Source organism: Chiloscyllium plagiosum, unplaced genomic scaffold, assembly GCF_037043375.1.
Source record: "Chiloscyllium plagiosum isolate Xiang-an unplaced genomic scaffold, Cpla_swu_hap1 HiC_scaffold_14, whole genome shotgun sequence".
NCBI lineage: Eukaryota > Metazoa > Chordata > Chondrichthyes > Orectolobiformes > Hemiscylliidae > Chiloscyllium > Chiloscyllium plagiosum.
The window spans coordinates 72,665,763-72,692,383 of record NW_028270152.1 but is presented as its reverse complement, the minus strand read 5'-3'; the positions used below and the strand labels follow the sequence as shown (position 1 = coordinate 72,692,383).

Sequence of the window (26,621 nt, the reverse complement as noted above, 5' to 3'; positions counted from 1 at the left end):
GGGCATGCAAGCAGGATGCAGCGTTAAAATAACTGGCTATGGGAAAGCCAGGTTATGCTTGTGCATAGACCGGAGGGGTTCTACAAAGCGGTCACCCAGTCTGCATTTCGTTTCTCCACATTGGGTGCAGCTAATGCAATACACAGGATTGGAGGAGGTACAAGTAAAATTCTGCTTCACCTGGTAAGACTGTTTAGGCCCTTGGATGTTGAGCAGAGAAATGGTGAAGGGGCGGGTGTTGCATCTTCTGCAGTTACATGGGAAGATGCCGTGGGAAGGGAGGGTAGTGTTGGTGGTTGAGGAATGTACTAATCTGTGCTGGAGGGAACAATCATTGCAAAATGCAGAAACGGGAAGTGAGGGGAAGATGTGTTTGGTGGTGGCATTCTGCTGGAGTTGTCTGAAGTGGCAGAGAATAATTATTTGAACGTGAAGGCTGGTGGGATGAAAAATGAGAACAAGAGGGACCCAATCGTGCTACAGTAAGCGATGGAAAGGGGCAAGGGCAGAAACACAGGTAATAGTTCAGATGTAGTTGAGAGCCCTGTCAACCACAATAGGCAGAAAGCCATGGTTAGAAGGAAGCCATGTCAGCAGTGCTATTTTGTAAGGTGCATTATCCAAACAGATGTGACAAAGGAACTGAGAGAATGGGATGGAATCCTTGAAGGACGTCAGGTGTGAAGAGTTGTAGTGAAAATAGCTATGGGAGTCAGTGGATTTGTAGTGGATGGCTGTGGACAGTTTATTCTCTGAAATGGAGAGGGAAAGGTCAAATCAAAGGATTGGATATGGACAACCACATGGCTCCCAGTAAAGGCATGGTTCCCAGCAAAGGAGGGGAAGTGTCAGAAATGAGCGATATGAAAGTTGTAGGCAAAATGAACAAATTTTCAAGGTCCTGGTGGGAGCATGAAGTGGCAGCAAAACAGTCATCAATGTACTGAAAAAGAGTTGTGGGAGGGGGCCAGTGTAGGACTGGAACCAGGATTGTTCCACATACCCTATAGAGGCAGACAAAACAGGGACCCATGCAGGTGCCCATAGCCACTCTTTTGATTTGGCAGAAATGCGATGAATTAAAGGAGAAGTTGTTCAGAGAGAGAGAACAAGTTCGGCCAGACAGAGGAGAGTGGTGATGGATGGGATTGTTCAGGTCTCTGGTCGAGTAAGAAGCCAAGAGCTCTCAGACCATCCTGGTGGGGAATGGAGGTGTAGAGTTATTTGATATTCATGGTGAACAGAAGGCAATTAGGTCCAGGAAACTGGAAATTGTCAATATGGAGGGCATCAAAGGAATCATGGATGTCGCTGCGCAGGACATGTGGAGGGAGGATGGAGTCAAGGTGGAACAAGCTGATATGATGGAGTTACCAGGGCAGTCTGGTTTCAGGAGGTAGAAGCGGGGTGTTCAGGATTGGGAGAATATAAAGTTAGAGGCAGTGTTGGGGAAGATTTGCAGAAGTAATGAGGTCAGTGACAGTACTGGCAAAAGTGGCTTAATGTTCGCATGTGGGGTTATGAATCAGAGAGGGGTAGGCATTAAGTCTTTGCAAGGTAAAGATCAGTGTGCCAGATTATAACAGCACCACCTTTGTCGGCAGGGTTGATAACAAAGTTTGGGTTGGACCTGAGTGGGTGGATGTCGACAAGGAGGGTGGGTTGGACGAGGTTGGGGGTGGCGGGGGTAAGGGTGGAGGGATTTGGGCAGGCGGGTTTGGGGAGCGGCCGGTGGGCAGGGCTCATGCCCAGTTTGCTGCTGCCTAGTCTCCTGAATGGGGAGCAGACTTCATAGAAAACTCCGAGCCCCAGAGGAAATCAATTAACCAAATAATCAATTATCTGAACGAAATAGTGCCCGCCTATCTTGTTTGGATAATCAAGGTTCCTCTGTACTTACAACATGCCCATATATAGCCGCTTGGCAAAAAAGGTAAAATCAAACACAGGTACTTACAGGAGAGATGTCAGAGAGAGAGAGAGGATCAGCATGACGTTGTTTCTTTGGGCCCACCAGCTTCTCTGAATTCTCAGCTAAAACTTGACCAACAGCTGCAAAACAGTCAGACAGGTAAAACCAAAACAAACCAATGAAAAGCTGAGTTGGGAAAACTGGCCAATCCTCTGTCATTGTACAAGTGTTTTTTTTAAATCTCGACAGCCTTTTGCCTGAGGCAATATCTGTTAGTTATAATCACATTGGCCCTAATACCCATACAAACTAGACACATCGTAACCTCTGCATTTATGACCCCTCTCAAAAAACTGAAGAACAGAATAGCCTTGTCCAAGGAGCAGTATCGTCACATCTCCCTCCCTTTTAAAAAAAAAATGAACCATCAGTATCCAAAGATGGTTTCATTTTAAAACCCCTTAATCTTACACCGTTAGTACACTACAACACATATACATTACAATGACTGTAATCATGCAAACATGCATAATTAATTCTATTATTGTCGGTTTTACTCCTGCCATCAAACGCCTCCATTTCTCATCCAAGTTTCAACAGTGCGTCGGCAATCACGTTTTCTCGTCCTGCCATGTGCACAATTTTCAAACTGAATGGCTGTAACAACAAGTTCCATCTAAACAGCCTGGAATTTTTGTCCTTAAATTTCTCCACATATGATCAGTGTATATGATTGTCTCAGATGCATTACTGGTAACATAAACATTGAAATGTTGTAATGCCAACACCAAGCTCAAAGTCTCCTTCTCAACTGTCGCATATTTCTGTTGTTGAATGTTCAATTTCCTGGAGAAATACCCAATAGATCTTTCTATCTTCTCATTAACTTCTTGTAAGAGCACAGCACCGACACCCACATCACTCACATCGATAGCCACCATGAATGGCCTCGCGCAATTAGGTGTAGCTAATACTGGGGCAGCAATTAACACAGTTCAGGCTGTCAAATGCCTTCTGACAGTCTTCTTGCCTTTCTTTAGTAATTCAGTGAATGAGGCAGCCACACTGCTAAAATTTGGTATGAATTTCCAATAAAATCTACTCAATACCAGGAACTGTAGTACTGCTCTTTTTGTTGATGATATGGCAAACTCTCCAATTACCTTTGTTTTTACATCCCGTGGGGCCATTTGACCATGGCCCAGGAAGGTGACTAAGACTTTGACAAATTCACTTTTAGCCAGGTTTATCAGCAAGCCTGCCTCCTGAAGTCAATCAAACAATTCTCTTAAATGTTGCAAGGGTTCCTTTCTTTTGTGACTAAAAATCACCAGGTCATCAATATAAACTACACAATTGGGTAATCCACAAGTCACCTTGGTCTCTGAAATGTGGCTGGCACATTTTTCATATGAAATGGAATGACTTTAAACTGATACAGTTCATTTGGCATTACAAAAGCCAAAATTGCTTTTGCTCTTTCTGAGAAAGACATCTGCCAGTATCTTTACTAGATTAGATTAGATTAGATTAGATTAGATTAGATTAGATTACTTACAGTGTGGAAACAGGATGTTGGTTAGTCGGAACAACATTTCCCATATCTGTATCAAGCATAATTAGGTTAATACTTCCCAGTTTATTTCCACATATCACCCCATGCGATAGCAATTACTCTTTCCAGGCACTTCAATTTTCCTCTGGAAGGTAGGTCAATTATTTATCCCAATTTTTGACACCTTCCTCATTGCCTAATTTAATTTGAGGAAAATCCAATTCAGAATCCTCTAAACTTGGTTCTTCACTCTGTGTTGTAACCAATAACAGAGTCTCCTTTTGCTTTCCTTCCCTATCAAAATATCTTTTGAGCATATTCACGTAACACAAACTGAGTTATCTTTCTGACTGGAGCCCTTAACAAATAGTTCACCTCACTCACTCTCCTTTCAACTTCATAATGTCCACTAAACTTTGCTTTTAAAGGTTCATCTATCACTGGAAGTAACACTAACACCTTGTCTCCGATAGCAAAATTGCAAGTTTTTGATTTCTTCTCTGCTTTCCATTTCATTGCTTGCCGTGATACTTTTAAATGCTGTCAAGCCAACTCCCCCACGCTATTTTTTAATAATATATTTTTATTAAGAAAAAATAGATTTTTAAATATTACAACAAATACAAAACAATGCAATTCAAAACAGTACAAAAATAGTACAAAACTAAACCCAAATAATAATAAAAAATATCCCCAACCCATCCTCTTGTATGAATGTATAAACATATATAGAGAAATATAAAATTTTAAAAAACCTAAACTAGCTATTTAAGTAAATAAATAAATACCTAACAACAAACAAATAAATAGTAATAACTCAGCCCAGCCAAACAAAACACTCATACATTCACAGTTCCTCCTCCCTGGATATTGGACTCATGAAACATAATCGTTACAGCCATATAAAAGCCCTTGTTAGTGTGGCAGATAAATCTGTGTCCAGGTATTTCAAAAAGGGTTGCCATGTCTTGTAAAAGTTCTCAGTTTCGTGGTGTACCATATTTGTGAGAAAATCCAGGGGAATATGCTCCATAACAATCTTCCGCCAACCCGACAGGCCTGGGGGGTTTTCAGATATCCAACCTAGCAAGATATTCTTCCTTGCACAGAACGTAAGAATATTGAAAAGTATTTTCTTATGCGCATCTGCAGGAAATACAATGGGTAGGCCCAAAAGGAGAGAAATAGGGTCTTTCTCCACCCCTACACCTAAAATCCTCTCTATTGCACCCGCCACAGCGCTCCAATATGTTTGAAGCCTGTCACAAGACCAAAGACAATGGGTAACACTGCCTGTGCAGACCTTGCACTTGTGACATGCTGAAGATACCCCTGGTTTAAATTTTGACAAACGGTCTGGGGCTAAGTGGACCCTGTGGAGAATTTTCAACTGTAAAGCATGGGTTCTATTGCAAATTGATATCTTCCTTGCATTCTCCCAAATATCCTCCCATCCTCCCAGCTCTCTTTCCCACATCTTGCAGTCGATCAGACTCGTCTGAGGTGGCACCCCCCAATTGGTGATATAAAGTACTGACAGAGAGTGCACTCTTAGCCTTTAGTACCCCTCTTTCTATGTCAGGTTTATAGGGATCAGTCAAAAGTGTGGCCTTTTTTTGAATAAAATCCCTAACTTGAAAAAAACGAAAGAGGTCTCTATTAGGTAACTCGTACTTCTGTACTAACTGATCAAAGGACATCATTACGTCTTCCTCAAATAAATCATCCATGCAAGATACACCCCTAGCTGCCCAATGTTTAAATCCTGAATCTATCATACCCAGTTGAAAACCCGGCATACTCACTAAAGTTGTAAACAAAGATGTTTTGCCAATATTACCTTCCCTCTGCCGAATTGCCCTCCATGCTTTAACAGTACTGATGACTCTTGGATTATGGCAATATTCCCTAACTGTCCTCACCTTGTCCAAAAACAGCAAACTGGTAAGGGGGCACCTTGCCTGGAAGGCTTCGATATCTAGCCATATTGAAAGAGGGTCCCCACAACCCCAATCACTCACTTAGGTCAAAAGCGAACTTAATTGGTAATTTTTAATGTCTGGAAGATCTACTCTCCCCAATCTGTGAGGCAACTGCAGTTTGGCTAATTTAATGAGGGGCTGTTTACAGTGCCAGACAAAGGAGCTAAACGAACCGTTCAGTCTCCTGAGTGTTTGTTTATTGAAAATCAGGAGGAGCATCCATTTAGGGTATAGCAAGCGAGGGAGAATATTCATCTTAATAAGCACTATCCGACCCAACCATGAGACTGGAAGTGCCTCCCATCTTTGGAGATCTTGTTTAATTTTTTCAAATAATTAAGTAAAATTGGCTTTGAACAGCCAATCCAGAACTCGAGTAATGAATATGCCCAAATACACGAAACCCCCCCTGTGACCACCTAAATGGGAATCTATAGTCACTCTCAAGAGCCAACTCTTTCGTAAGACCACCCATAGGCATAGCCTCTGATTTAGCAAAATTAATCTTATACCCTGAAAAAGCGCCAAACGCGTGAATGCATTGTAGCAGGCAAGGCACTGAAACTGCTGGATTTGTCAAGAAAATTAGAACATCGCCTTCATACAGCGAGATCTTATGTAATTTTTACTCCACTTCTGGAGCTGGTATATTGAAATCCCCATGAATGGCCTCTGCCAACGGTTCAATCACCAACGTAAAAAGCAATGGTGAAAGGGGACAGCCCTGCCAGCTGCCCCTAGAAATATTAAAATTGCTTGATCATATCCCATTGGTAATGACCGCAGCGAGAGGTACACTGTAGAGAACCTTTACTTATCTTATGAAAACTTCGCCCAAACCAAACCGGTCTAGATTATAGAAAAGGTACGGCCACTCAATTCGATCAAATGCCTTCTCTGCATTTAAAGAAATCACCAATCCCTGTATTGACTGCTGTTGGCATGCTTGAATTACGTCAAGCAGCCTCCTAACATTATTGGAGGATCTGCGACCCTTTGTGAAGTCCGTCTGATCCTCTTTAATAATAGAGGGTAACACAGTCTCCAGCCTTAATGCGTGGGCCTTCGAGAGGATCTTAAAGTCCACATTTAAGAGCGAGATGGGCCTGTATGAAGCACAGTCTTCCAGATCCTTCCCTTTTTTAAGGATAAGTGAAATATTGGCCTCTCTCAGAGATGGTGGGATACAATCGTGGCTGTATGAATAATTAAACATATTCAACATCGAGCCTGACAGTATACTTATAAATTCCTTATAGAATTCACTGGGAAGTCCGTCAGGACCGGGCGCCTTTCCACTCTGAAGCTGTCTCACAGTTTCCTGCACTTCTTGCTCTGATAATGGGGCATTGAGAAAGGACTGTTGTTCGAGAGTCACACCCGGGAGCTTCAGATCTCTAAAAAAGGATTCCATTTTGGCCTGCCCCTCCTCACAATTCTCAGACTGATAATAACTTAGAGTAGAATCTCTGGAACGCCACATTAATCTTTTTAGACTCACATGTTAGGTTCCCAGACCCTTCCCTAATCGCTGTAATGGTTTGTGGGGCACTTTCTTTCTGGCAAGGTATGCTAAGTATTTGGCTGGCTTGTCACCATGCTCGTATAATCATTGCTTTGCAAAAGCCAGCTCCTTCTTTGCCGTCTGCTTGAGCACGGAATTTAGTACAGACCGCAGTGCTGTAATCCTCTGTAGTTTGACCAACGAGAGTCTGTCAAATAGGCCTTCTTGGCTGCCTTCAACCGTGCTTCAAGGAGATGTTGCTGCTCACCCTTCTGCCGCTTCCTACTGGTGGAATATGAAATAACTAACCCCCTCGCATAGGCTTTGGCAGTTTCCCAGAGAACAGATGAGCTATCAACCGAGCCTATGTTGATGTCTAGGAATGCCCGAAATTCCCTAGAGAAATACTCCACAAACTTACTGTCCATGAGAATAAAGGGGTCCATTCGCCAGTACCTTGAATCCACTGTAAGATCCTTGATCTTAACCATGAGGTACACTGGAGCATGAACAGAGATGGCAATATTACCAATCGTACAAGATGCCACCAGATCCAGGGTTACCGCAGGGGTCAGAAAAAAAATCAATCCTTGTGTGACATCTATGCGGATTGGAGAAAAACATGAAATCCCTACCTGTAGGGTGCAGACACCTCCAGACATCCGCCAACCCTAATTCCCCACATAGACCCAATAACTGTTTAGTTTGTGCAGAGGGTATCGAGGAACCTTTAGGCAACCTGTCTACTGTGGGGTCCATGAGACAGTTAAAATCTCCCCCTATAATGATGTGCCGAGACTTGAGACTTAGCAGTTTATAAAAAGCATCTACCAAGAATTTAAGAGGGTGAGCTGGGGGACAATAAACATTTAAAACACCATATTCTTCCCCATTTATCAAGGCTTTAAGAATTGCAAACCTCCCGTATGTGTCTTTAACACATTCCAACAATTTAAATGAGAGATTTTTCCTAACCAATATAGCCACTCCCCTTCTTCTGGTATTACATAATGAAAAATAAACTCGGTCAAAGCCATTCTGCTGTAATTTCAGATGCTCCTTGTCATCCAAATGTGTCTCCTGTAACAAAGCAATATCCAACTTCTCCTTTCTAAGACTCAAGAATACCTTGTTCCTCTTAATTGGTGAGTGACTTCCCTTTATATTCCAGGTACACCATTTAATCAAATCATTAGCCATAATCTTCTGCAATTACATTTAAATTCCAGAGAGGAGGAACCCGAACCACAAATTGCTGAGCCTTAGTGTCGCATGGTCCACCAAACATAAAAACTACATAAACTAAAACTACTAAAGTTAACAAACATACAAAATTATTAAAAATAAAAAAACAACAAAAACCAGAAAACAAACCAACATATAAAGCGCCGATAGCGCTGAGTAGGGGAATTCACCCCCTGCCCGGAGCCGGCAACTACCCGTCCCGAACTGCCCATAAATAGGCATCTGACCATCTCAATCACCTTCACTTCTCCCAGCTAGAGCCGCATCGCAAGCACAAGCTAAAAAGAATAAACACCCCATAGAATATCAATATGAACAAAAACCATTTTTCATTTAAAAAAAGGCAATAAATACCCCACCCATCCTTTGGTATGTCCTAACTTAGAAATTTAAAATGTACATCTTAACCACCGCCAGACATAGTTTGAACCAAATTATTATCAGTAGAGGAAAAAAAAGGGAAAAACAAAGCTCCAACCAGATTTCCTCCATGTCTTTTACAGAATGATAAACACATACCCAAGTAACAATATTTATATGTACTACAATTGTTTAAATTAGGTTAGTTTGTCCACAAAGTCTCTAGCCTTCTCCGATGTGTCAAAGAGATGCATGGATCCATCTAAGGTGATCCGAAGCACTGCCGGATATCTCAGGGAGCACTGAATCCCGAGCACCTTCAGTCTTCTCTTGACACCATCATATGATTTTCATTTCTGGATCACCGCCGCTGAAAAGTCCTGAAAAAGCATTATCTTAGACCCCTCATAAATTAGGGCCTTTGGATCCTTCCCCTGGAGTCTGGAAGCCTCCATGACTCTCTCCTTATCCCGGTAATGATGGAACCACACCAGGAAAGAACGAGGGCATTGACCCAGACCCAACCTCTGCGCTGCGTCCCGGTGAGCCCTCTCTATCTTCAATCCTCTCGTGCCAGCCTCCAAATCAAAGAATTTTGGAAGCCAATCTTCAACAAATTCCGCTGGCCGCTCACCTTCCTTACCCTCAGGCAGACCAATGATCCGAATGTTTTTTCTCCTGCTCCTGTTTTCAAGATCATCCACTTGGTCACGCAAATTATGAACTTGCGTCTTCAGGGCTTGGATCTCATCCTTGAATGAACTGGCATCAGCTTCCCCCACTGTGACCCTCTGCTCCACCTCATCCGTCCTCTTCTCCAGGTCTCCCAGCTGCTGCTCATGCTTCTGCAGCATGAGAGAGACTGGAGCCAGCTTCTCTTCAATCTGTTTCCCCAGCATCTTGCGAGATTTCGAGAGCTGGTTCACCAGGTCCTGGAGAGTAATTGACTCTGAGGCTGCTGCTGGCTGAGCTGCAGACCCTGCCTCGGATGCTCCTCCTCCCTTTTTAGGCATTTCTGGACAGCTGAAAATACAAGTAAGTCAATTTTTAAATGTTTCTTGGGGCCCCACAATCTTTCCAATGCCCCAAGAAATCCTGATGACCTTGGTTGGGCGGGTTAAAGGACCGTCCTGCTCCTGCTGCGATGCGAAGCTCTGCAGTGTGATCTTCTCAGATCGCCACCATCTTAGATTCCCCCTCCCCCACACTATTTAACTGTTCCCTAAAATTTGACACATAGTTCAAATATGTCCTTTCTGAATTTTGACTTACCAATTTCTCCTCAATCAATTTTAGCGGTCCTCTCACTTATGCCCAAAAACTAATTCAAATGGGCTAAATTTGGTTGATTCATTTGGTGCATCTCTGATGGCAAAAAGTATAAATCATTATCCCAATCATCTGGATAGACTTCACTATAAGCCCTCAACATGGTTTTTAATGTCTGATGCCATCATTCTAACACTCCGTGTGATTCTGGATGGTATGCAATAGATTTGAATTGTTTTATTCCTAAGCTGTCCATAACTTCCTTGAATAATGTGATGTAAAGTTTGACCTTTGCTCTGATTGTATCTCTATGGGTTGTCTATATCTCGTGAAAAATTTGAGTAACTCCTCCATAATCCATTTACCTGTGATATTGCATAATGGAATGGAGTTCTAATGAACATATCCATTAATCTTGACAGCCTTTTTCCTGAGGCAGTATCTGTTAGCTATAATCACATTAGCCCTAAAAGCCATACAAACTAGGCACATCAGAACCTCTGCGTTTACGACCCCTCTTAAAAAAAACAAGGCTGGAAGAACCTTGAGCAGCATCGTCACACTCGGCAACTTTCAGAAGTTTCAACAGTTTGCTGAGCAATTAAAATAATAAAACACATCTGAAGCGTCTTCAAAGCTTTACTTCTCCAAAGCCATTTTGTAAACTATAGGTGAACCATTCCAGACTTCAACTCCTTACTCTTCAGTAGTTACTGCTGACTACAAATCGCAGAAATTGCATAGTCTTTTTAATCTAAAATGTCCAAATAGCTCCATTTCAAATTCCTCATAACACAGAAATATAAATATATTCCTAACACAATGTTAAAGTAGAAAACTTCAGTTAGAACTACAAGTTGTTAACTGCTTAATGTTATCTACATGATTTTGTGACTGACTTCATGGCAGTCATGTTGAACAAGGTCAAAAGTCACACAACACCAGATTATAGTCCAACAGGTTCATTTGAAATCACAAGCTTTCAGAGTGCTGCCTCTTTGTCAGGTGAAGTGAAGAAAAGCATACAGGCACAGAATGTATAGGCAGAGAGATCAAAAGATCGTACAAATGGTTTAATGGAGTCATAGAGTCATAGAAATGTACAACATGGAAACAGATCCTTCGGTCCAACTTGTCCATGCCAACCAGATATCCTAAATTAGTCTAGTCCCAAGGCAGTGTTGGAGACAATCCGAATGGCTAGAATAACCTGATAGGCGTAAAAATCACATGCTAAGGGTCTAACCAAAGCAACAAGTAATCCAAAACTATACAAACTAGAGAGATCATAACAAGTTGTCACGGTGATGGTTTAAAATAGGGCAGTGAGGAAGGTTTCACAAATATAGCACAGTTTGTTGGGGTTACATGTAGCACAGTCTGAATCCAAGATTACAGTTGAGGCCATCTTCATGGGTATGGAATTTAACTATCAGTTTCTGCTTGGTATTTCTGCATTGTTGTCTATCTTGAAGGCCTCCTTGGAGGACACTTACCCAAAGGCCGGAGACTGAATGTATAGTTTTGGATTACTAGTTATTTTGGTTAGACTCTCGACATGCAATTCTTATAACTATCATGTTATTCCAGCCATTTGGTTTGTCTCTAGCACCACCTTGATTTTATTTTTTTGTAATAATCTCTCTGCTTCAATTAAATGGATTATAGATCATCCTCTTTACTCACTATTCAGTTGTTAACACTTTACTCACACTGTCTCACACTTTTGATCACCTACAGAGTCTTATTATTCAACACTCCACTCACACCATTTGTATGATCTTTTGATCTCTCTGCCCACTGATCTCTCTGTCTATAAATTCTGTGCCTGGGTGCTCTCTTCACATTATCTGATGATGGGATAGCAAAGCTTGTGATTTTGGACTACAACCTGGTGTCTTGTGATTTCTGACTTTGTCCACCCTGGTCCAACACTGGCATCTCCCCATCATAGTATTGAACAGGTGAAAGTGAGTACAGCAGAGCTGGAGATCAGAGTCAAGATTAGAGTGGTACTGGAAAAGCACAGCAAGTCAGGCAGCATCTGAGAAACAGGAAACTCAACCTTTCAGGCAAGAGCCCTTCATCAGGAATGAGGCCTCATTTCTGATGAAGGACTTTTGCCCGAAACATCAATTTTCCTGCTCCTTGGATGCTGCCTGACCTGCTGTGCTTTTCCAGTACCACTCTAGTGTTGAACAGACCAACCATAATTAGCTAAGTGATTTGCTTTCACGCTCACCTCCTAAAGTTTTTCTCCATTTCCTTCCATGCAGCCTGCTAAATGTGGTGCTTTTAAATGGTGGTAATGTTTTTTAATGTTGATTTAAAACTTAATAATTAAGTTAAGTTTACCAGAAAAGTAGGTATAGAAAATTGCCTGTGTAAATCAGTTTGCAATATTGATCAGTGAGCCACTTTCTAAGCACCATAATTCTTTCCGTACATTCTGTCATGCATTTTACTGTCTTACTAGCTTTTTGCATGGTTGGGTATACCATTTCTGATTTACTCTGCCTCTGTGATTCCAAGCAATGTAACTGGTACCACTGATCTCTCAGAGGCTAAGCCAGCTCTTATTTAATAATGTGCAGGTACCATGCTTGAGGTAACATCAGGCTATTTGGTTTGCTGTTCACTGAATACTCATCACATTGGTCATATCAAAACTACTACAAAATAGAGAACTAATTTAACAAAAAGGTAAACAAAATAATGTTAACTCAACAAGTTACTTCATGTCTTTCTTTCTGTTTTAGGATTTCTTGTTAAAAATATTTTGTGTGTTCCGTAATTTAATGAAGCTGAGTGTCTACCCACGTGACTGGATGGTAATGAGACTTCTAACCAGCAAGTAAGTTGACTGAAGTGACTCAAGTAAGTACATGTTGTCAAGGAATTTAAAATATGTCTGGTCACAAATATCCCACCTCTTTAGTAAAGCAAATTATAGATTTTGAGTTTGGCTTCCTCTATCCTCCGATCCGCCACCTCTCCTACAGATTGCTCTGTGTGGTATTTACCTAAGTGGCCATTCTTCATGTGCAAGCATAGGCACTAAATTTTGGCAGGCTATTCAATTATGCAGTCTTCAGAATGCAATCCCGTATTGACCCTATATGCACATTTGAGCATGAACAAACATGCCTTCACAGATTTACATGCACACCGATAACTGGTTAGGAAACAGGAGGGAGGACCTTAACTTCCTTTCCTAACCCAAAACATGGGCGTCAATTGTAACGTATCTACATGTTTAATTGTAATCTGAAAGAAAAAGGCAAGTTATTATTTCAGGTGGGTGCTTTAATCAAAACTATTTTCTATTGATCTATCTCAGTTTAATTCCAAGATTTTGTTTTTCCCAACACTGACGTAATGTCAGGCTTATCAATAATCTAGAGAGAAGAAAAACAATACTACGAATGAGGATTGAGACAGAAGCTATGAAATCAATAAAAACAAATTGGCATATATATTTGAAAATTTATGAAACTAAAAGTTGTTTTTGATTAAGGAGTTCAGATCAATGGACATCATCTGTGATTTCAAATTCTGACTTCTGACTGGCCTTAGATTTACCTTTGTGTATTTATTTTGCAGCATAATTGTTACAACAGTTCAATATCTGTCTCCTGCATTACACAAGAACTTCACAGAAGCAGATTTCGATTTCAAGGTGAGTTAGTTTCTTAATTTTTACAAAATAACAAAATAAAGTTGTCTTAAATGGCCACCATATTTCATGTGAACCCATCTGTGTGTTTTGTTCACCTGCAGCTTTCTTTGGGCTTACAATAACTGTCTCCTTGTATAACAGGGACTCGCTCTGTTCAGATCCAACTTTAATGCAATGTTTGGATGTGGATTATCTAGGATAGCCTTGGCAAAACAGGAAAAATTTTAACTAAGGTTCCTACCCGTTATTTTGTAGTGATTATACTTTTGAAAATACAAGTATGTGAATATCAATTAAGGTTTACATAATGCCACCTCCATGATATAATGTTCTGTCAGCATGGGATTTAAACCCTGATATCAGAATTCCAACTTCCAACAGAGCTCAAACTCCCAGGAAGACAAGGCGTAAAGAAATGGTGGGATGGATTGAGGATCCGTAATGGTTGGGTCCAGACCCAGGGTACAGAATCCACTGAGCAAAGTTCAGGCACATGTTAGTAGATTGTGGTGTACTTGATGGAGATCAGTCATGATACATGTCTGCTATGATATGTCCAAAATGTTCACATTTAACCAGGACCCAGGAGAGGGGTTATGCAGCAGCACTCAAAGCACCTGGCAGCAGGTGACAAATTGCACATGAAACACCTGAGAAAATTCAAACACTGGAGTGCCATAGGTTGAGTGAAATCTCTGAGAAGCTGCTTCTTCCATTCAGAGGCTGGTTTTCTCTTTTGCTTGCTACTGACAAGTTAACCACTGAACCTATTAGCAGAATGAACCCATCAGCAGAAATCATCATTATAGATTCCCTACAGTGTGGAAACAGGCCATTTGACCCAACAAGTCCACACAGACCCATTTCCCTACTGTTTTACTCTACATTTCCCCTGACTAATGCACCTAAACTACACATCCCTGAACACTATGGACAATTTAGCATGTCCAATTTACCTAATCTGCACATCTTTGGACTGTGGGAGAAAAGCGGAGCACCCGGAGGAAACCCACACAGACAGAGGGAAAATATGCAAACTCTACACAGACAGTCGCCCAAGACTGGAATCAAACCAGGTCCCTGGCGCTGTGAGGCAGCAGTGCTAACCACTGCACCACTGTGCTGACCTATGTAGGAAATGTGGGACAGCATCAACCTGTGATTGGAGGAACAGCGAGACGTTGTGTAGTAGCGGTCAGTGTTTGCAGATTCAGGGCTGGGCAAGCATGAATTCCCAGGCTGGGTGGGGATGATCACAGATATGGAGGCTATCAAGATCAGGGAATTGGGGTGGAAGGAAGCAGTTGAGGCTGCAGATGTGGGACATATGAGAGGGGAAGCTGCAGGGGTTGGAGTGTGGGAAGTTGAGAGAGGAAGCCTGGAGGAGGAGGTTGGTATTGGGATAAGAGAGAGGGTGTTTGCAGAGTGAAGAGAAGCAAGAGAGACAGAGAGAGAAAGGGGGAAAGGGCAAGAGGTGAGGGAGGGGAAAGATAGATAGAAACAAAGATTGCAAGAATGGGAAGAGAACTTGGATCAAAGAGGAAGTTGCAGGTTTGAGGGTGTGGATGTTAATTAGAATGAAGGACTGTAGGGTGGAGACAGTAGTGAAAAATAAAGGCTGTGAGGTAGAGGGGTGAGCCTTAAGGAAGAGGCTACCTGGGAGTACATAGAGGGAAGCTGCAAAAGGGTTGGGAGAAGTATGCTAGCAGGGAGGAAAGTGCAAGGAAGCTGCTAGGGGAAGAGATACATGGAGGCTACATGAGATGGGGGTAAAGAAGTAGGTTCCAAAGTGTGGCAAGAACGAGAAAGACTGTAAAGGGAGTGTGGGGGAAAGAGAGAGACTGAAAGGCAGGGAAGCAATGCTGAGAAGTGCAGAGAGACTTAAGAGGGTTAATGCAAGGGGAGGTGGGAGAGAGAGAGAACATGACTAACAGTTGGGGGTATGGGGAGTTGGGATCTGTTTAGTGTAATAAATGCAAGAATGTCTTTATTTCTTGATGATATTGGCACTTAACAACACCCTTCAATAGATCAGTCTAAGAAAGGGATAAGGCACTGCCAACCCTATCAATGCAGACTTCCAATTGTGGAATTGGGTACGAATCTCTTTTCATTACCACATTCACCTTCTATGATGTATACAAAGTCTAGTTCATCTATTGGTTTAGCAGCCAAAGCTGTTGATGAACTCCAGCTACTTTGACCAGGATTTATCATGTAGTTGTCCAGTGTGTTGTGTATCTGTTTCCACTTGAGTTTTGTTTTCTGGGCTGAGCTAATAAGGCTGTTGTTTTATCAGTCCTGACTCTCCTGTATCAAGACAAGCTAATGTAGTACATTCAGGTGTATCTCTACAGATTAACTCATACTCCCTTAGTAATCTTACAAGATCCTCCCATTGTCCTTTCTCGAAATATGTGGACACACTACCTAACTGTCCCAATAGACAAGTAATTTAACTAAACCTTCTTGTTACTTTACGTGGATCACTGAATTTCACTTTCAAGGGTTCACCTTATAAAGGCAACAATGCCAATACTTCATCTTCACCTTGAAGTACTCCAGTTGCTGAATGTTTTTTTGCCCATTTTTGCCTGTGAGACTTTGAAATGTTCTTGTACTAAACTACATACTCCTGTGAGTCTTTCTCAAAACATGTAATCCAACGTTGAGGAGTCATCTGTCTCATTCATGGACTTCTTCCTAATTTTAATGAAACACTGCTGATGTTGAGTCAAGGTGCCTGTCAAAGGGGGCATTCAGATTTGAACTGGGAACCTTTCCTGCATTCAATTCTGATTTCCATGGTATAGCAAAGATGTTCTGAAACTTGAAAGAGTTCAGAAAAGATTAACAAGAATGTTGAAGGGTTTGAGCTATAGGGAGAGACTGAACAGGCTGGGGCTATTTCCCCTGGAGCATTGGAGGCTAAGGGGTGACCTTACAGAAGTTTATAAAATCCTGAGGGGCATGGATGGGATGAACAGCCAACATCTTTTCCCCAGTGTAGGGTAATCCAAAACTAGAGGACATGGGTTTAAGGTGAGAGGGGAAAGGTTTAAAAGGGACCAAAGGGACAGAGGGTGATGGAATGAACTGCCAGAGGCAGTGGATGAGGCTGATACAATTATAATATTTAGAAGGCATGTGGATGAATATATGATTAAGAAGGATTTAGAAGGATATGGGCCAAATGCTGCCAAATGGGACGAGATATCTGGTCAGCATGGACAGGTTGAATTGAAGGGTCTGCTTCATGCTGTACATCTCTATGACCTCTAATCTCTTGACCATAAACTAATCCTGAGTTAGTAATCTCAGGGTTACTACCAGTGCCACATGCTAGTCAGAGTAGGAATGATCGTATAATCAGGATGAATGCGTGGCTTGAGAGATTGTGCAGGAGGGAGGGGTTCAGATTTTTGGGACATTGGGACCGGCTCTGGGAGAGGTGAGACAGTTACAAATTGGACGGTCTACACCTTGGCCGGACTGGAATCAACGTCCTTGGGAGTGCTTTTGCTAACACTGTTGGGCAGTGTTTAAACTGATGTGGCAGGGGGATGGGAACCAAATGAGGAGGTTGGTGGACCGGAAGAAATTTGCAACAAACTAGATAATGAAGTCAGCGTGAGTAATGGGAAGAGTAGGCAGGAAGCACAGGATGAACGCAGAGGGACTGGTGGCCTGAGGTGCGTTTGTTTTAATGCAAGAAGTATAGTAGGTAAGGCAGATGAATTTAGGGCTTGGATTAGTATGTGGGAATATGATGTTATTGCTATTACTGAGATTTGGTTGAGGAAAGGGCATGATTGGCAACTAAACATCCCAGGATAATGATGCTTCAGGCAGGATAGAGAGAGAGGAGGAGTTGCATTACCGGTGAAAGAAGATAGCACAGCTGTGCTGAAGGAGGACACAATGGTGGACTTGAGCAGTGAGGCAGTATGGACAGAACTCAGAAGTAGAAAGGGTGCGGAAACAATGTTGGGGCTATACTACAGGCCTCCCAACAGTAAATGTGAGTTAGAGGTACAAATATGCAGAGAGATCATATAAAGATGTAAGAGCAACAGAGTGGTGGTGATAGGCGATTTTAATTTTCCCAACATTGACTGAGATTCACTTATTGTTAGATGTCTGGATGGAGCAGAATTTGTAAGGAGCATGTAGGAGGGTGTTCTAGAGCAGTATGTAAATAGTCCAACTCGAGAAGGGGCCATACTGGACCTAGTGTTGGGAAATGAGCCTGGCGCGGGGGGTGAGGGGGTTGAAGTTTCAGTAGGGGATTGCTTTGGGAATAGTGATCACAATTCCATAAGGTTTAGAATACTCATGGACAAAGAAGAAACAGGTCCTAAAGGAAGAGTCCCAAATTGGGGGAAGGCCAACTAGAGTAAAATTCGACAGGAGCTGGGGAATGTAGATTAGGAGCAGCTCTTTAAAGGAAAATCCACATTCAATATGTGGGAGGCTTTTAAAGAGAGGTTGATTAGAGTTCAGGAGAGATATGTTCCTGTGAAAATGAGGGATAGAAATGGCAAGATTAGGGAACCATGGATGACAGGTAAAATTGTGAGACTAGAAAAGAGGAAAAAGGATGCGTACATAAGGTCTAGGTGACTGAAGACAGACGTAGCTTTGAAAGAATATTGGGAATGTAAGACCAATCTGAAACGAGGAATTAAAAGGGCAAAAAGGTGTCATGAGAGATCCTTAGTGAGCAGGGTTAAAGAAAACCCCAAAGCCTTTTATTCATTTTTAAGGAGTAACTAGGGAGGTTACTAGGGAAAGGGTTGGCCCACTCAAGGACAAAGGTGGGAAGGTTTGCGTGGAGTCAGAGAAAGTGGGTGAGATTCTTAATGAGTTGTTTGCATCGGTATTCACCAAGGAGAGGAACATGGCGGATGTTGAGCATAGATCTTTAATTACTCTAGGTCAAGTCAGCATAAGAGGGGAGGAAGTGTTGTGTATTCTAAAAGGCATTAAGGAGGACAAGTCCCCAGGTCCAGATGGGATCTATCCCAAGTTACTAAGGGAAGTGAGAGAGGAAATAGTTGGGGCTTTAACAGATATCTTTGAAGCAATCTTGAGCACGAGAGCGGTCCTAGAGGACTGTAGAATTGCTAATGTTGTCCCCTTGTTTAAGAAGGATAGCAGGGATAATCCAGGTAATCATAGACCTGTGAGCCTAACGTCAGTGGTAGGGAAACTACTGGAGAAGATACTGAGGGATAGGATATATACCCATTTGGAAGAAAATAGGCAGCATGGTTTTGTGCAGGGAAGGTCATGTTTAACAAACCTAATAAAATTTTTTGAAAAGGTGATAAAGTTGAGTGATGGGGGAAGAGATGTAGATGTCATATACATGGACTTCAGTAAGGCGTTTGATAAGGCTCCCCATGGTAGGCTGATGAAGAAGGTGAAGACCCATGGGGTCCAGGGTGTTCTTGCTAGGTGGATAGACAACTGGTTGGACTACAGGAGACAGAGAGTAGTAGTGGAAGGGAGCTTCTCAAAATAGAGACCTGTGACCAATGTTGTCCCACAGGGATCCGTGCTGGGATCACTGTTGTTTGTGATATAGATAAATGATTCGGAGGAAGGTATTGGTTGCCTCATTAGCAAGTTTGCAGATGACACTAAGATTGATGGACTAGCAGATAATGAAGGAGGGTGTCAGAGAATGCAGCAGAATATAGATAGATTGGAGAGTTGGGCAGAGAAATGGCAGATGGTGGTCAATCCGGACAAATGCGAGGTGATACATTTTGGAAGATGCAATTCAAAAGCAAACTATACAGTAAACGGAAAAGTCCTGGGGAAAATTGATGTACTGAGGGATCTAGGTGTTCAGGTCCATTGTTCCCTGAAGGTGGCAACGCAGGTCAGTAGAGTGGTCAAGAAGGCATACGGCATGCTTTCCTTCATCAGATGGGGTATTGAATACAAGGGTTGGCAGGTCATGTTACAGTTGTATAAGACTTTGGTTTGGCCACATTTGGAATACTGCATACAGTTCTGGTTGCCACATCACCAAAAGGATGTGGATGCTTTGGAGAGGGTGCAGAGGAGATTCACCAGAATGTTGCCTGGTATGGAGGGTGTTAGCTATGAGGAGAGGTTGCGTCGATTAGGATTATTTTCATTGGAAAGAAAGAGGTTGGGGGAGGTTGGAGGTTTGAGGCCTAATAAAGAGAGATATAGACAGAGTGGATAGCAAGAAACTTTTTTCCCAGAGTGGAGGACTCAATTACAAGGGGTCATGAGTTCAAAGTGAGAGGGGAAAAGTTTAGGGGAGATATATGTGGAATGTTCTTCACGCAGAAATTGGTGGGTGCCTGGAATGCGTTGCCAGTGGAGGTGGTAGGGCTGGGAACGATAGCGTCATTTAAGATGTATCGAGGCAGATACATGAATTGGCAGGGAGCAAAGGAATACAATTGGGCGGCACGGTGGCACAGTGGTTAGCACTGCTGCCTCACAGCGCCAGAGACTCTGGTTCAATTCCTGCCTCAGGCGACTGACTGTGTGGAGTTTGCACATTCTCCCCGTGTCTGCGTGGGTTTCTTCCCACACTCCAAAAATGTGCAGGTCAGGTGAATTGACCATGCTAAATTTCCCGCAGTGTTTGGGGCAGGGGTAAATGTAGGGAAATGGGTCGGGGTGGGTTGCGCTTTGGGTCGGTGTGGGCTTGTTGGGCCGAAGGGCCTGTTTCCACACTAAGTAATCTAATCTAATCCTTAAAAACTAGGCAACAACTTTAGATCCAGGATCTGAATCAGTGCAGGCTTGGAGGGCTGAAGGGTCTGATGCTATGCTGTAAGGTTCTTTGTTTTTGTTTTTAATTCAGACAGACTAAATCCAGTAGATTATTTGAGAATCCCCAATCCTGTGAGCATTTCGGGCAATTTGCCATAATCTTGATGTTTAGAGTCTGATGGTACCTCTCTGAAGTTCCTTGTGTTTGCTAATGATGTGCAGCTGACTTCAATTATTTTATATCAAACTGCTACTGATTTCCTGGAAAACTTCAGACATGAAATTAAAACCTTGCTCTGACTATACATCAAGTGGTGATCTAAACCAGTAATATAAAGCGTGAATTCTTCCATCACTACCCTAGCTATAGTTCTTAAAGGGATAGCCTCTGGATATCAAGTTGTCATGTCCATAATTATTAGGATGTACTGACGTCCTGCTTTTGATTTTGGTAATGGTCCTACATAACCTACTAATACTTGACTAAATGGTTCTTCAGAATCTGATATCGATATCAAAGGTACATTTTGATGTTGAGCTTTTTTTACAACCTGATATGTATGATAAGTTTTACAGAACTACACTTCATCTTTATGAAGTCCTGGCCATGTCACATACTTGTTGTTTGCTCCTACATGTTCCTATTTGTCTTGCCATAGGAACTTCATGTGCTATTCGCAATATCTCCTTAGGATATCTGGGCAGTCCCACTATTTTATGAGCAGCCAACTATTCTTTCTCTGCAAATCTGAGAGGATGTCTCCACTTTATCAAAACTCCATTTCTTATGTGGTAACACTTTGGTTACCCTTTCAGCCTCAGATTTAGTGTGAACTGTCTTTAGTAACTTACTTAACTCTGGACCTCTTCCTGAGCCTCAATTAATGAAGACATGTCAAACACTTCCTTTGAACTATCATTCTTCTTAAATAGAATATCAGCTATTGAATATCTGCTTGTGGTATGACTGCACCCTTTAATGATGGACTTTGTTTGGCAATTGCCCTGGTCACCACACATAATAGAAAAATACTCAGGATCTATTCCTGCAACCATACAGTTTCTTTAGCCTCAATTGGACTTTCTGTTCTTACAGGCAAAGCTATGACTTTTATTCATGCCTGATGATTCCCCAGGAGTAAGCTAACTCCAATCATAGATAATTTTGCAGCTACCCTGACTACCATTGGTCCAGAAACCAAGCTACACTCTAATTGCACCTTGTACAATGGAGCTATAATATATTCTCCTTCTATCCCATTTACCAACACTTTGGCTTTCAATGAATTCTCTGGAGGGAAAACTGAATCCTTCTCCAACAAGAGAGTTTGAGTAGTCTCTGTATCTCTCAGAATTGTTATGGGCATGGATTCTACCTTTGAAGAAAAAGGAATTACCTTTCCTTTACATCAAATCTTTTCATGTCTCTCATCTACCTTATGTATTTCTTCTGCACTCACTGCAGTGTTTGCCTCCGGTCTCCTAGTTATAGGCAAAGGTACAAGTTCTATTATGAATTTCCCTTTCAACTTCTAACATTGTAAATGAATGTGTTCCACTTGCAGTGGAAACACCTTGGCTTCTGATTCTCATCTCCACCTTCATCACTTTCCTTTCTGATCTGAGGAAACCACTGTGAGATATTCCCAGCAATCCATGCCTTACCTTGCCTTCCTTTCACGCTTACTTTGTATAGTTTTTGAATTTATGAGAATGATTTTAAAAAGAGTTTAACTTTGTAATCATCAGCCATTATCACTACCTGTCTAGCAGTAGCAACCTTTTGGTCCTCAACGGGAGTTCTTAATACAAAAAATAGTGAGTTTTTAAATTCCTCTGAGAGAATAACCTCTTCAAGAATTTTGTATATAGTTTCACCTTCTAGTGTTCTCATTCTCCTATCAAAATTAATTCGCTTAATTTTTTCAAATTCATAAAGGCTGGTTAAGACTTCTTTCATAAAGTCTGACACCTTTGCCTATATGCCTCAATCACTAACATCATTTGCAGTCGATATAGTCTTTTCCACTGCATCAATTATACAGTCATATAGCATGGAAGTAGATCCTTCGATTCAACTCATCAATACTAACCAAATTTCCGAAACTAAACTATTGGTCTGTGTATGGCCCATATCCCTCTTAAAACTTTCCTGTTCATGTATTTATTCAAATGTTTTGTAATGTTGTAACTGTATATACATCTACCATTTCCTTTGGCAACTCATGGCATATAAGAACCACTCTCCGTGAGAAGATGTTGCTCCACAGATCCCTTTTAAATCTTTCTCCTCTCACCTTAAGAATATGCCCCTAGTTTAAACTTTGCCACTCAAGGAAAGAGAACTTTGCGATTCACTTTATCTGTGCCCCTCTTGATTTTATAAGCTTCTATAAGTTTGCCCCTCAACCTCTTACACTCCAGTGAAAAAAAAAATCCCAGCCTCTCCCTATAGCTCAAACCCTCCAGTTTTGGCAACCTACTTGTAAATTTGTTCTGAGCCATTTCAAGTTTCACAACATCCTTCCTCTCGGAGGGAGACCACAATTGAACACAATATTCCAAAAGTGGCCTAGCCAATATCTTGTACAGGCACAACATGACTTCCCAGCTCCTATACTCATTGCCTTTCCTTTTTTTTGTCATCTGCAAATTTGGCTATTGTACATTCACTTTATTCATCCAAGTCATTCAGATATATTGTAAATAATTGTGGCGCTCCACTAATTACAGGTTGCCATCTTGAAAATGTCCTCTTTATCCCAGCCATCCTTGTTTTTAATGAATCCCACCAATATTCTTTTTATCATCCTCAATTGAGCATTATATTGCACTGCCTGTCCACAGGAATTGCTCCTTGTCTTTCTCTATCTACTATGTTACTTTAACAAATAAAGTTAAATTCCATTCAGTTGGAGTGAGACTTTATCTTGATTTAAAAATCTAACCTATTGGACACCTCATTTAAGGAAGTAAATCTACATGTGTTTAAGTGGATTTATAAACTCTGCACGCCTGCTTTGATCCAATAAGTCGTTCTCTAAGGTAGTCAATTTGACAATACAATAATAATATTCATAGTTTGGCTGTTCAAAACCAACTCTGTAATTGTTCTAAATTCAAAGAAAACCTTATAGAGTAAAATCTGCAATATGTTTCTAAGAGAGTCTGTGAAAGATGGTATCTGTCAGAGTTTGACAGAATGATCAGAGAGATGGTTTTGTGATGGAGATGTTTACCTTATTGCTACTGAATTAGTACAGCATTCTGATATTGTTGTACTTGGATAACTGCAACTTAATGTTCTAGTTGGATAGCTCTCATTATGATCCATTTCTATAGGTGTGGAATTCGTACTTTAGTTTGGCTGTACTGTTTATAAATCAGCCAAGTCTTCAACTGGAGCATGCCACACCTGCCAAAAGGAAGAAGATCTTGGACAGGTGAGTACAGTCAATGTTGCCATCTTCCAGGAAAACATTACTGGACTCTATGAACAGCCTGAGCCAAGAATTATAGTTTTGAGTAGAAGGAAGCCTGCATTGTATAAGCTAGGTATGAAATGTATAGTAAAAAATAATAGCTAGATCAACAAAAATAAATTTTCCAAGGTGCTTCACAAAAACATTATAAAGGAGAATTTGACACTAGGTCATCTAAACTTATAATAGGGAAGAGGACTTGAAGGTTGGAAAAAGAGGTAATATTTATGGCATATATGAAGGGGAGAAAAAAATAAAGAGATGAGGTGGTTTAAAAGGAAATTCCAGGAGCTGCGTAGCTGAAGATATGGCTCCCAGTAGTGGAACAATTAACATCGGGATTGTGCAAGAGGCCAAAATTAGCTGAGTACTGATCTCTCAAAGGGTTGTAAAGGAGATTAATGGATAAGGAAGGGATTTTAAAATAAGAGTGAGAATTTCAAAATCATGATGAAACTTAACCAGGAGACAGTGTACTGTAAATCAGTGAGCACACAGGTTGATAGTCATTGAGAGGTTAAGCAGGATTGAGTCGGTCTCTTCAACTTTAGAGGTAACTAAGGCATGAATGAGAGATTTAGTAGCAGATGAGCTGAGGCAGTGGCGAATTGGGGTGTATTATTAAAGGTGAAAATGAGCAATCTTACAAATGTTATCGATATGTGGTTGGAAGCACATATTGATATTAGATATGGCACCAATGTTGTGGACAGGCAGGTTCAGCCATAGTTTGTTGCCAGGGAGACAGAGAATTCCATGGTTAGGGAGCAGGAGTTGTAGTGTGGACTGAAGGTGGTGACTTAAATATTCCCAATATTCCCAATATTTAGTTATAAGACATTTTTTATTTATCCAATATGGATATCAGAAAGCAATCTGATAATTTAACGGCAGTGATGTGTTGAGAAAGCAATGAGATGGAGCTGAATACTATCAAGATGAAAAATAACATTTGTACTTTCGGATGATGTCTCAAACAAAAAATAGGAGGAAAACAAGGTTGATCCATAATCATGCAGGAGCTTGAAGGAAAGCCACTGTAAATGAAGTTCTCGCTCTGATTTAAATGAAACAAAATAAGAATCGATAATAATGCAAAAAATTACCTACTTTCTTTTTTCCTGATGATGGGCCCTAGCACTAAGAGATGAAATCAACCATATTGTGTAGCATATTTACTGTGTAAAGTCTATCTTTGCATTGACTTGCATTCATTCATATTCTCTTCCTGGCAGGTATGGTGATATGAGAGTGATGATGGCCTATGAACTCTTCAGCATGTGGCAGAATCTGGGTATGCTGTCATTATTTGACTTGGTATAAAATCTGTGACAAGTATATGAGGGAAATCTAAATAATATATTACAGATCCTTCAGAAATGAGATAACGAGAACCAGAGAAAGTATATTCCTGTCAGGGTGAAAGGAAAGGTTGGTAGGTGTAGGGAATGCTGGATGACTAAAGAAATTGAGGGTTTGGTTAAGAAAAAGAAGGAAGCATATGTCAGGTATAGACAGGATAGATCGAATTAATCCTTAGAAGAGTATAAAGAAAGTAGGAGTATACTTAAGAGGGAAATCAGGAGGGCAAAACGGGGACATGAGATAGCTTTGGCAAATAGAATTAAGGAGAATCCAAAGGGTTTTTACAAATATATTAAGGACAAAGGGGTAACTAGGGAGAGAATAGGGCCCCTCAAAGATCAGCAAGGTGGCATTTGTGTGGAGCCACAGAAAATGGGGGAGATACTAAATGAATATTTTGCATCAGTATTTACTGTGGAAAAGGATATGGAAGATATAGACTGTAGGGAAATAGATGGTGACATCTTGCAAAATGTCCAGATTACAGAGGAGGAATTGCTGGATGTCTTGAAATGGTTAAAGGTGGATAAATCTCCAGGACCTGATCAGATGTACCCGAGAACTCTGTGGGAAGCTAGAGACGTGATTGCTGGGCCTCTTGCTGAGATATTTATATCATCGATAGTCACAGGTGAGGTGCCAGAAGACTGGAGGTTGGCAAATGTGGTGCCACTGTTTAAGAAGGGCGGTAAAGACAAACCAGGGAACTATAGACCAGTGAGCCTGACCTCGGTGGTGGGCAAGTTGTTGGAGGGAATCCTGAGGGACAGGATGTACATGTATTTGGAAAGGCATGGACAGATTCCGGATAGTCAACATGGCTTTGTGCGTGGGAAATCATGTCCCACAAACTTGATTGAGTTTTTTGAAGAAGTAACAAAGAAGATTGATGAGGGCAGAGCAGTAGATGTGATCTATATGGACTTCAGTAAGGCGTTCGACAAGGTTCCCCATGGGAGACTGATTAGCAAGGTTAGATCTCACGGAATACAGGGAGAACTAGCCGTTTGGATACAGAACTGGCTCAAAGGTAGAAGACAGAGGGTGGTGGTGGAGTGTTGTTTTTCAGACTGGAGGCCTGTGACCAGTGGAGTGCCACAAGGATCGGTGCTGGGCCCTCTACTTTTTGTCATTTACATAAATGATTTGGATGCGAGCATAAGAGGTACAGTTAGTAAGTTTGCAGGTGACACCAAAATTGGAGGTGTAGTGGACAGCTAAGAGGGTTACCTCAGATTACAACAGGATCTGGACCAGATGGGCCAATGGGCTGAGAAGTGGCAGATGGAGTTTAATTCAGATAAATGCGAGGTGTTGCATTTTGGGAAAGCAAATCTTAGCAGGACTTATACACTTAATGGTAAGGTCCTAGGGAGTGTTGCTCAACAAAGAGACCTTGGAGTCCAGGTTCATAGCTCCTTGAAAGTGGAGTCGCAAGTGGATAGGATAGTGAAGGCGGCATTTGGTATGCTTTCCTTTATTGGGCAGAGTATTGAGTACAGG

At 41.5% G+C, this 26,621-nt stretch overlaps 1 protein-coding gene across 4 annotated transcripts in view; it reads left to right on the top strand.

The window, feature by feature from the left end:
• Nucleotides 1–26,621, top strand: part of dock3 (dedicator of cytokinesis 3) — a 980,202-nt gene that overhangs the window by 746,534 nt on the left and 207,047 nt on the right. For all 4 annotated transcript variants that reach the window (XM_043708482.2, XM_043708483.2, XM_043708484.2 and 1 more), the window contains exons 28-31: nt 12,587–12,681; nt 13,431–13,506; nt 23,614–23,714; nt 24,989–25,047. In XM_043708482.2, coding sequence (XP_043564417.1) covers nt 12,587–12,681; nt 13,431–13,506; nt 23,614–23,714; nt 24,989–25,047 — 331 coding nt within the window. The remainder of the gene's footprint in view (nt 1–12,586; nt 12,682–13,430; nt 13,507–23,613; nt 23,715–24,988; nt 25,048–26,621) is intronic.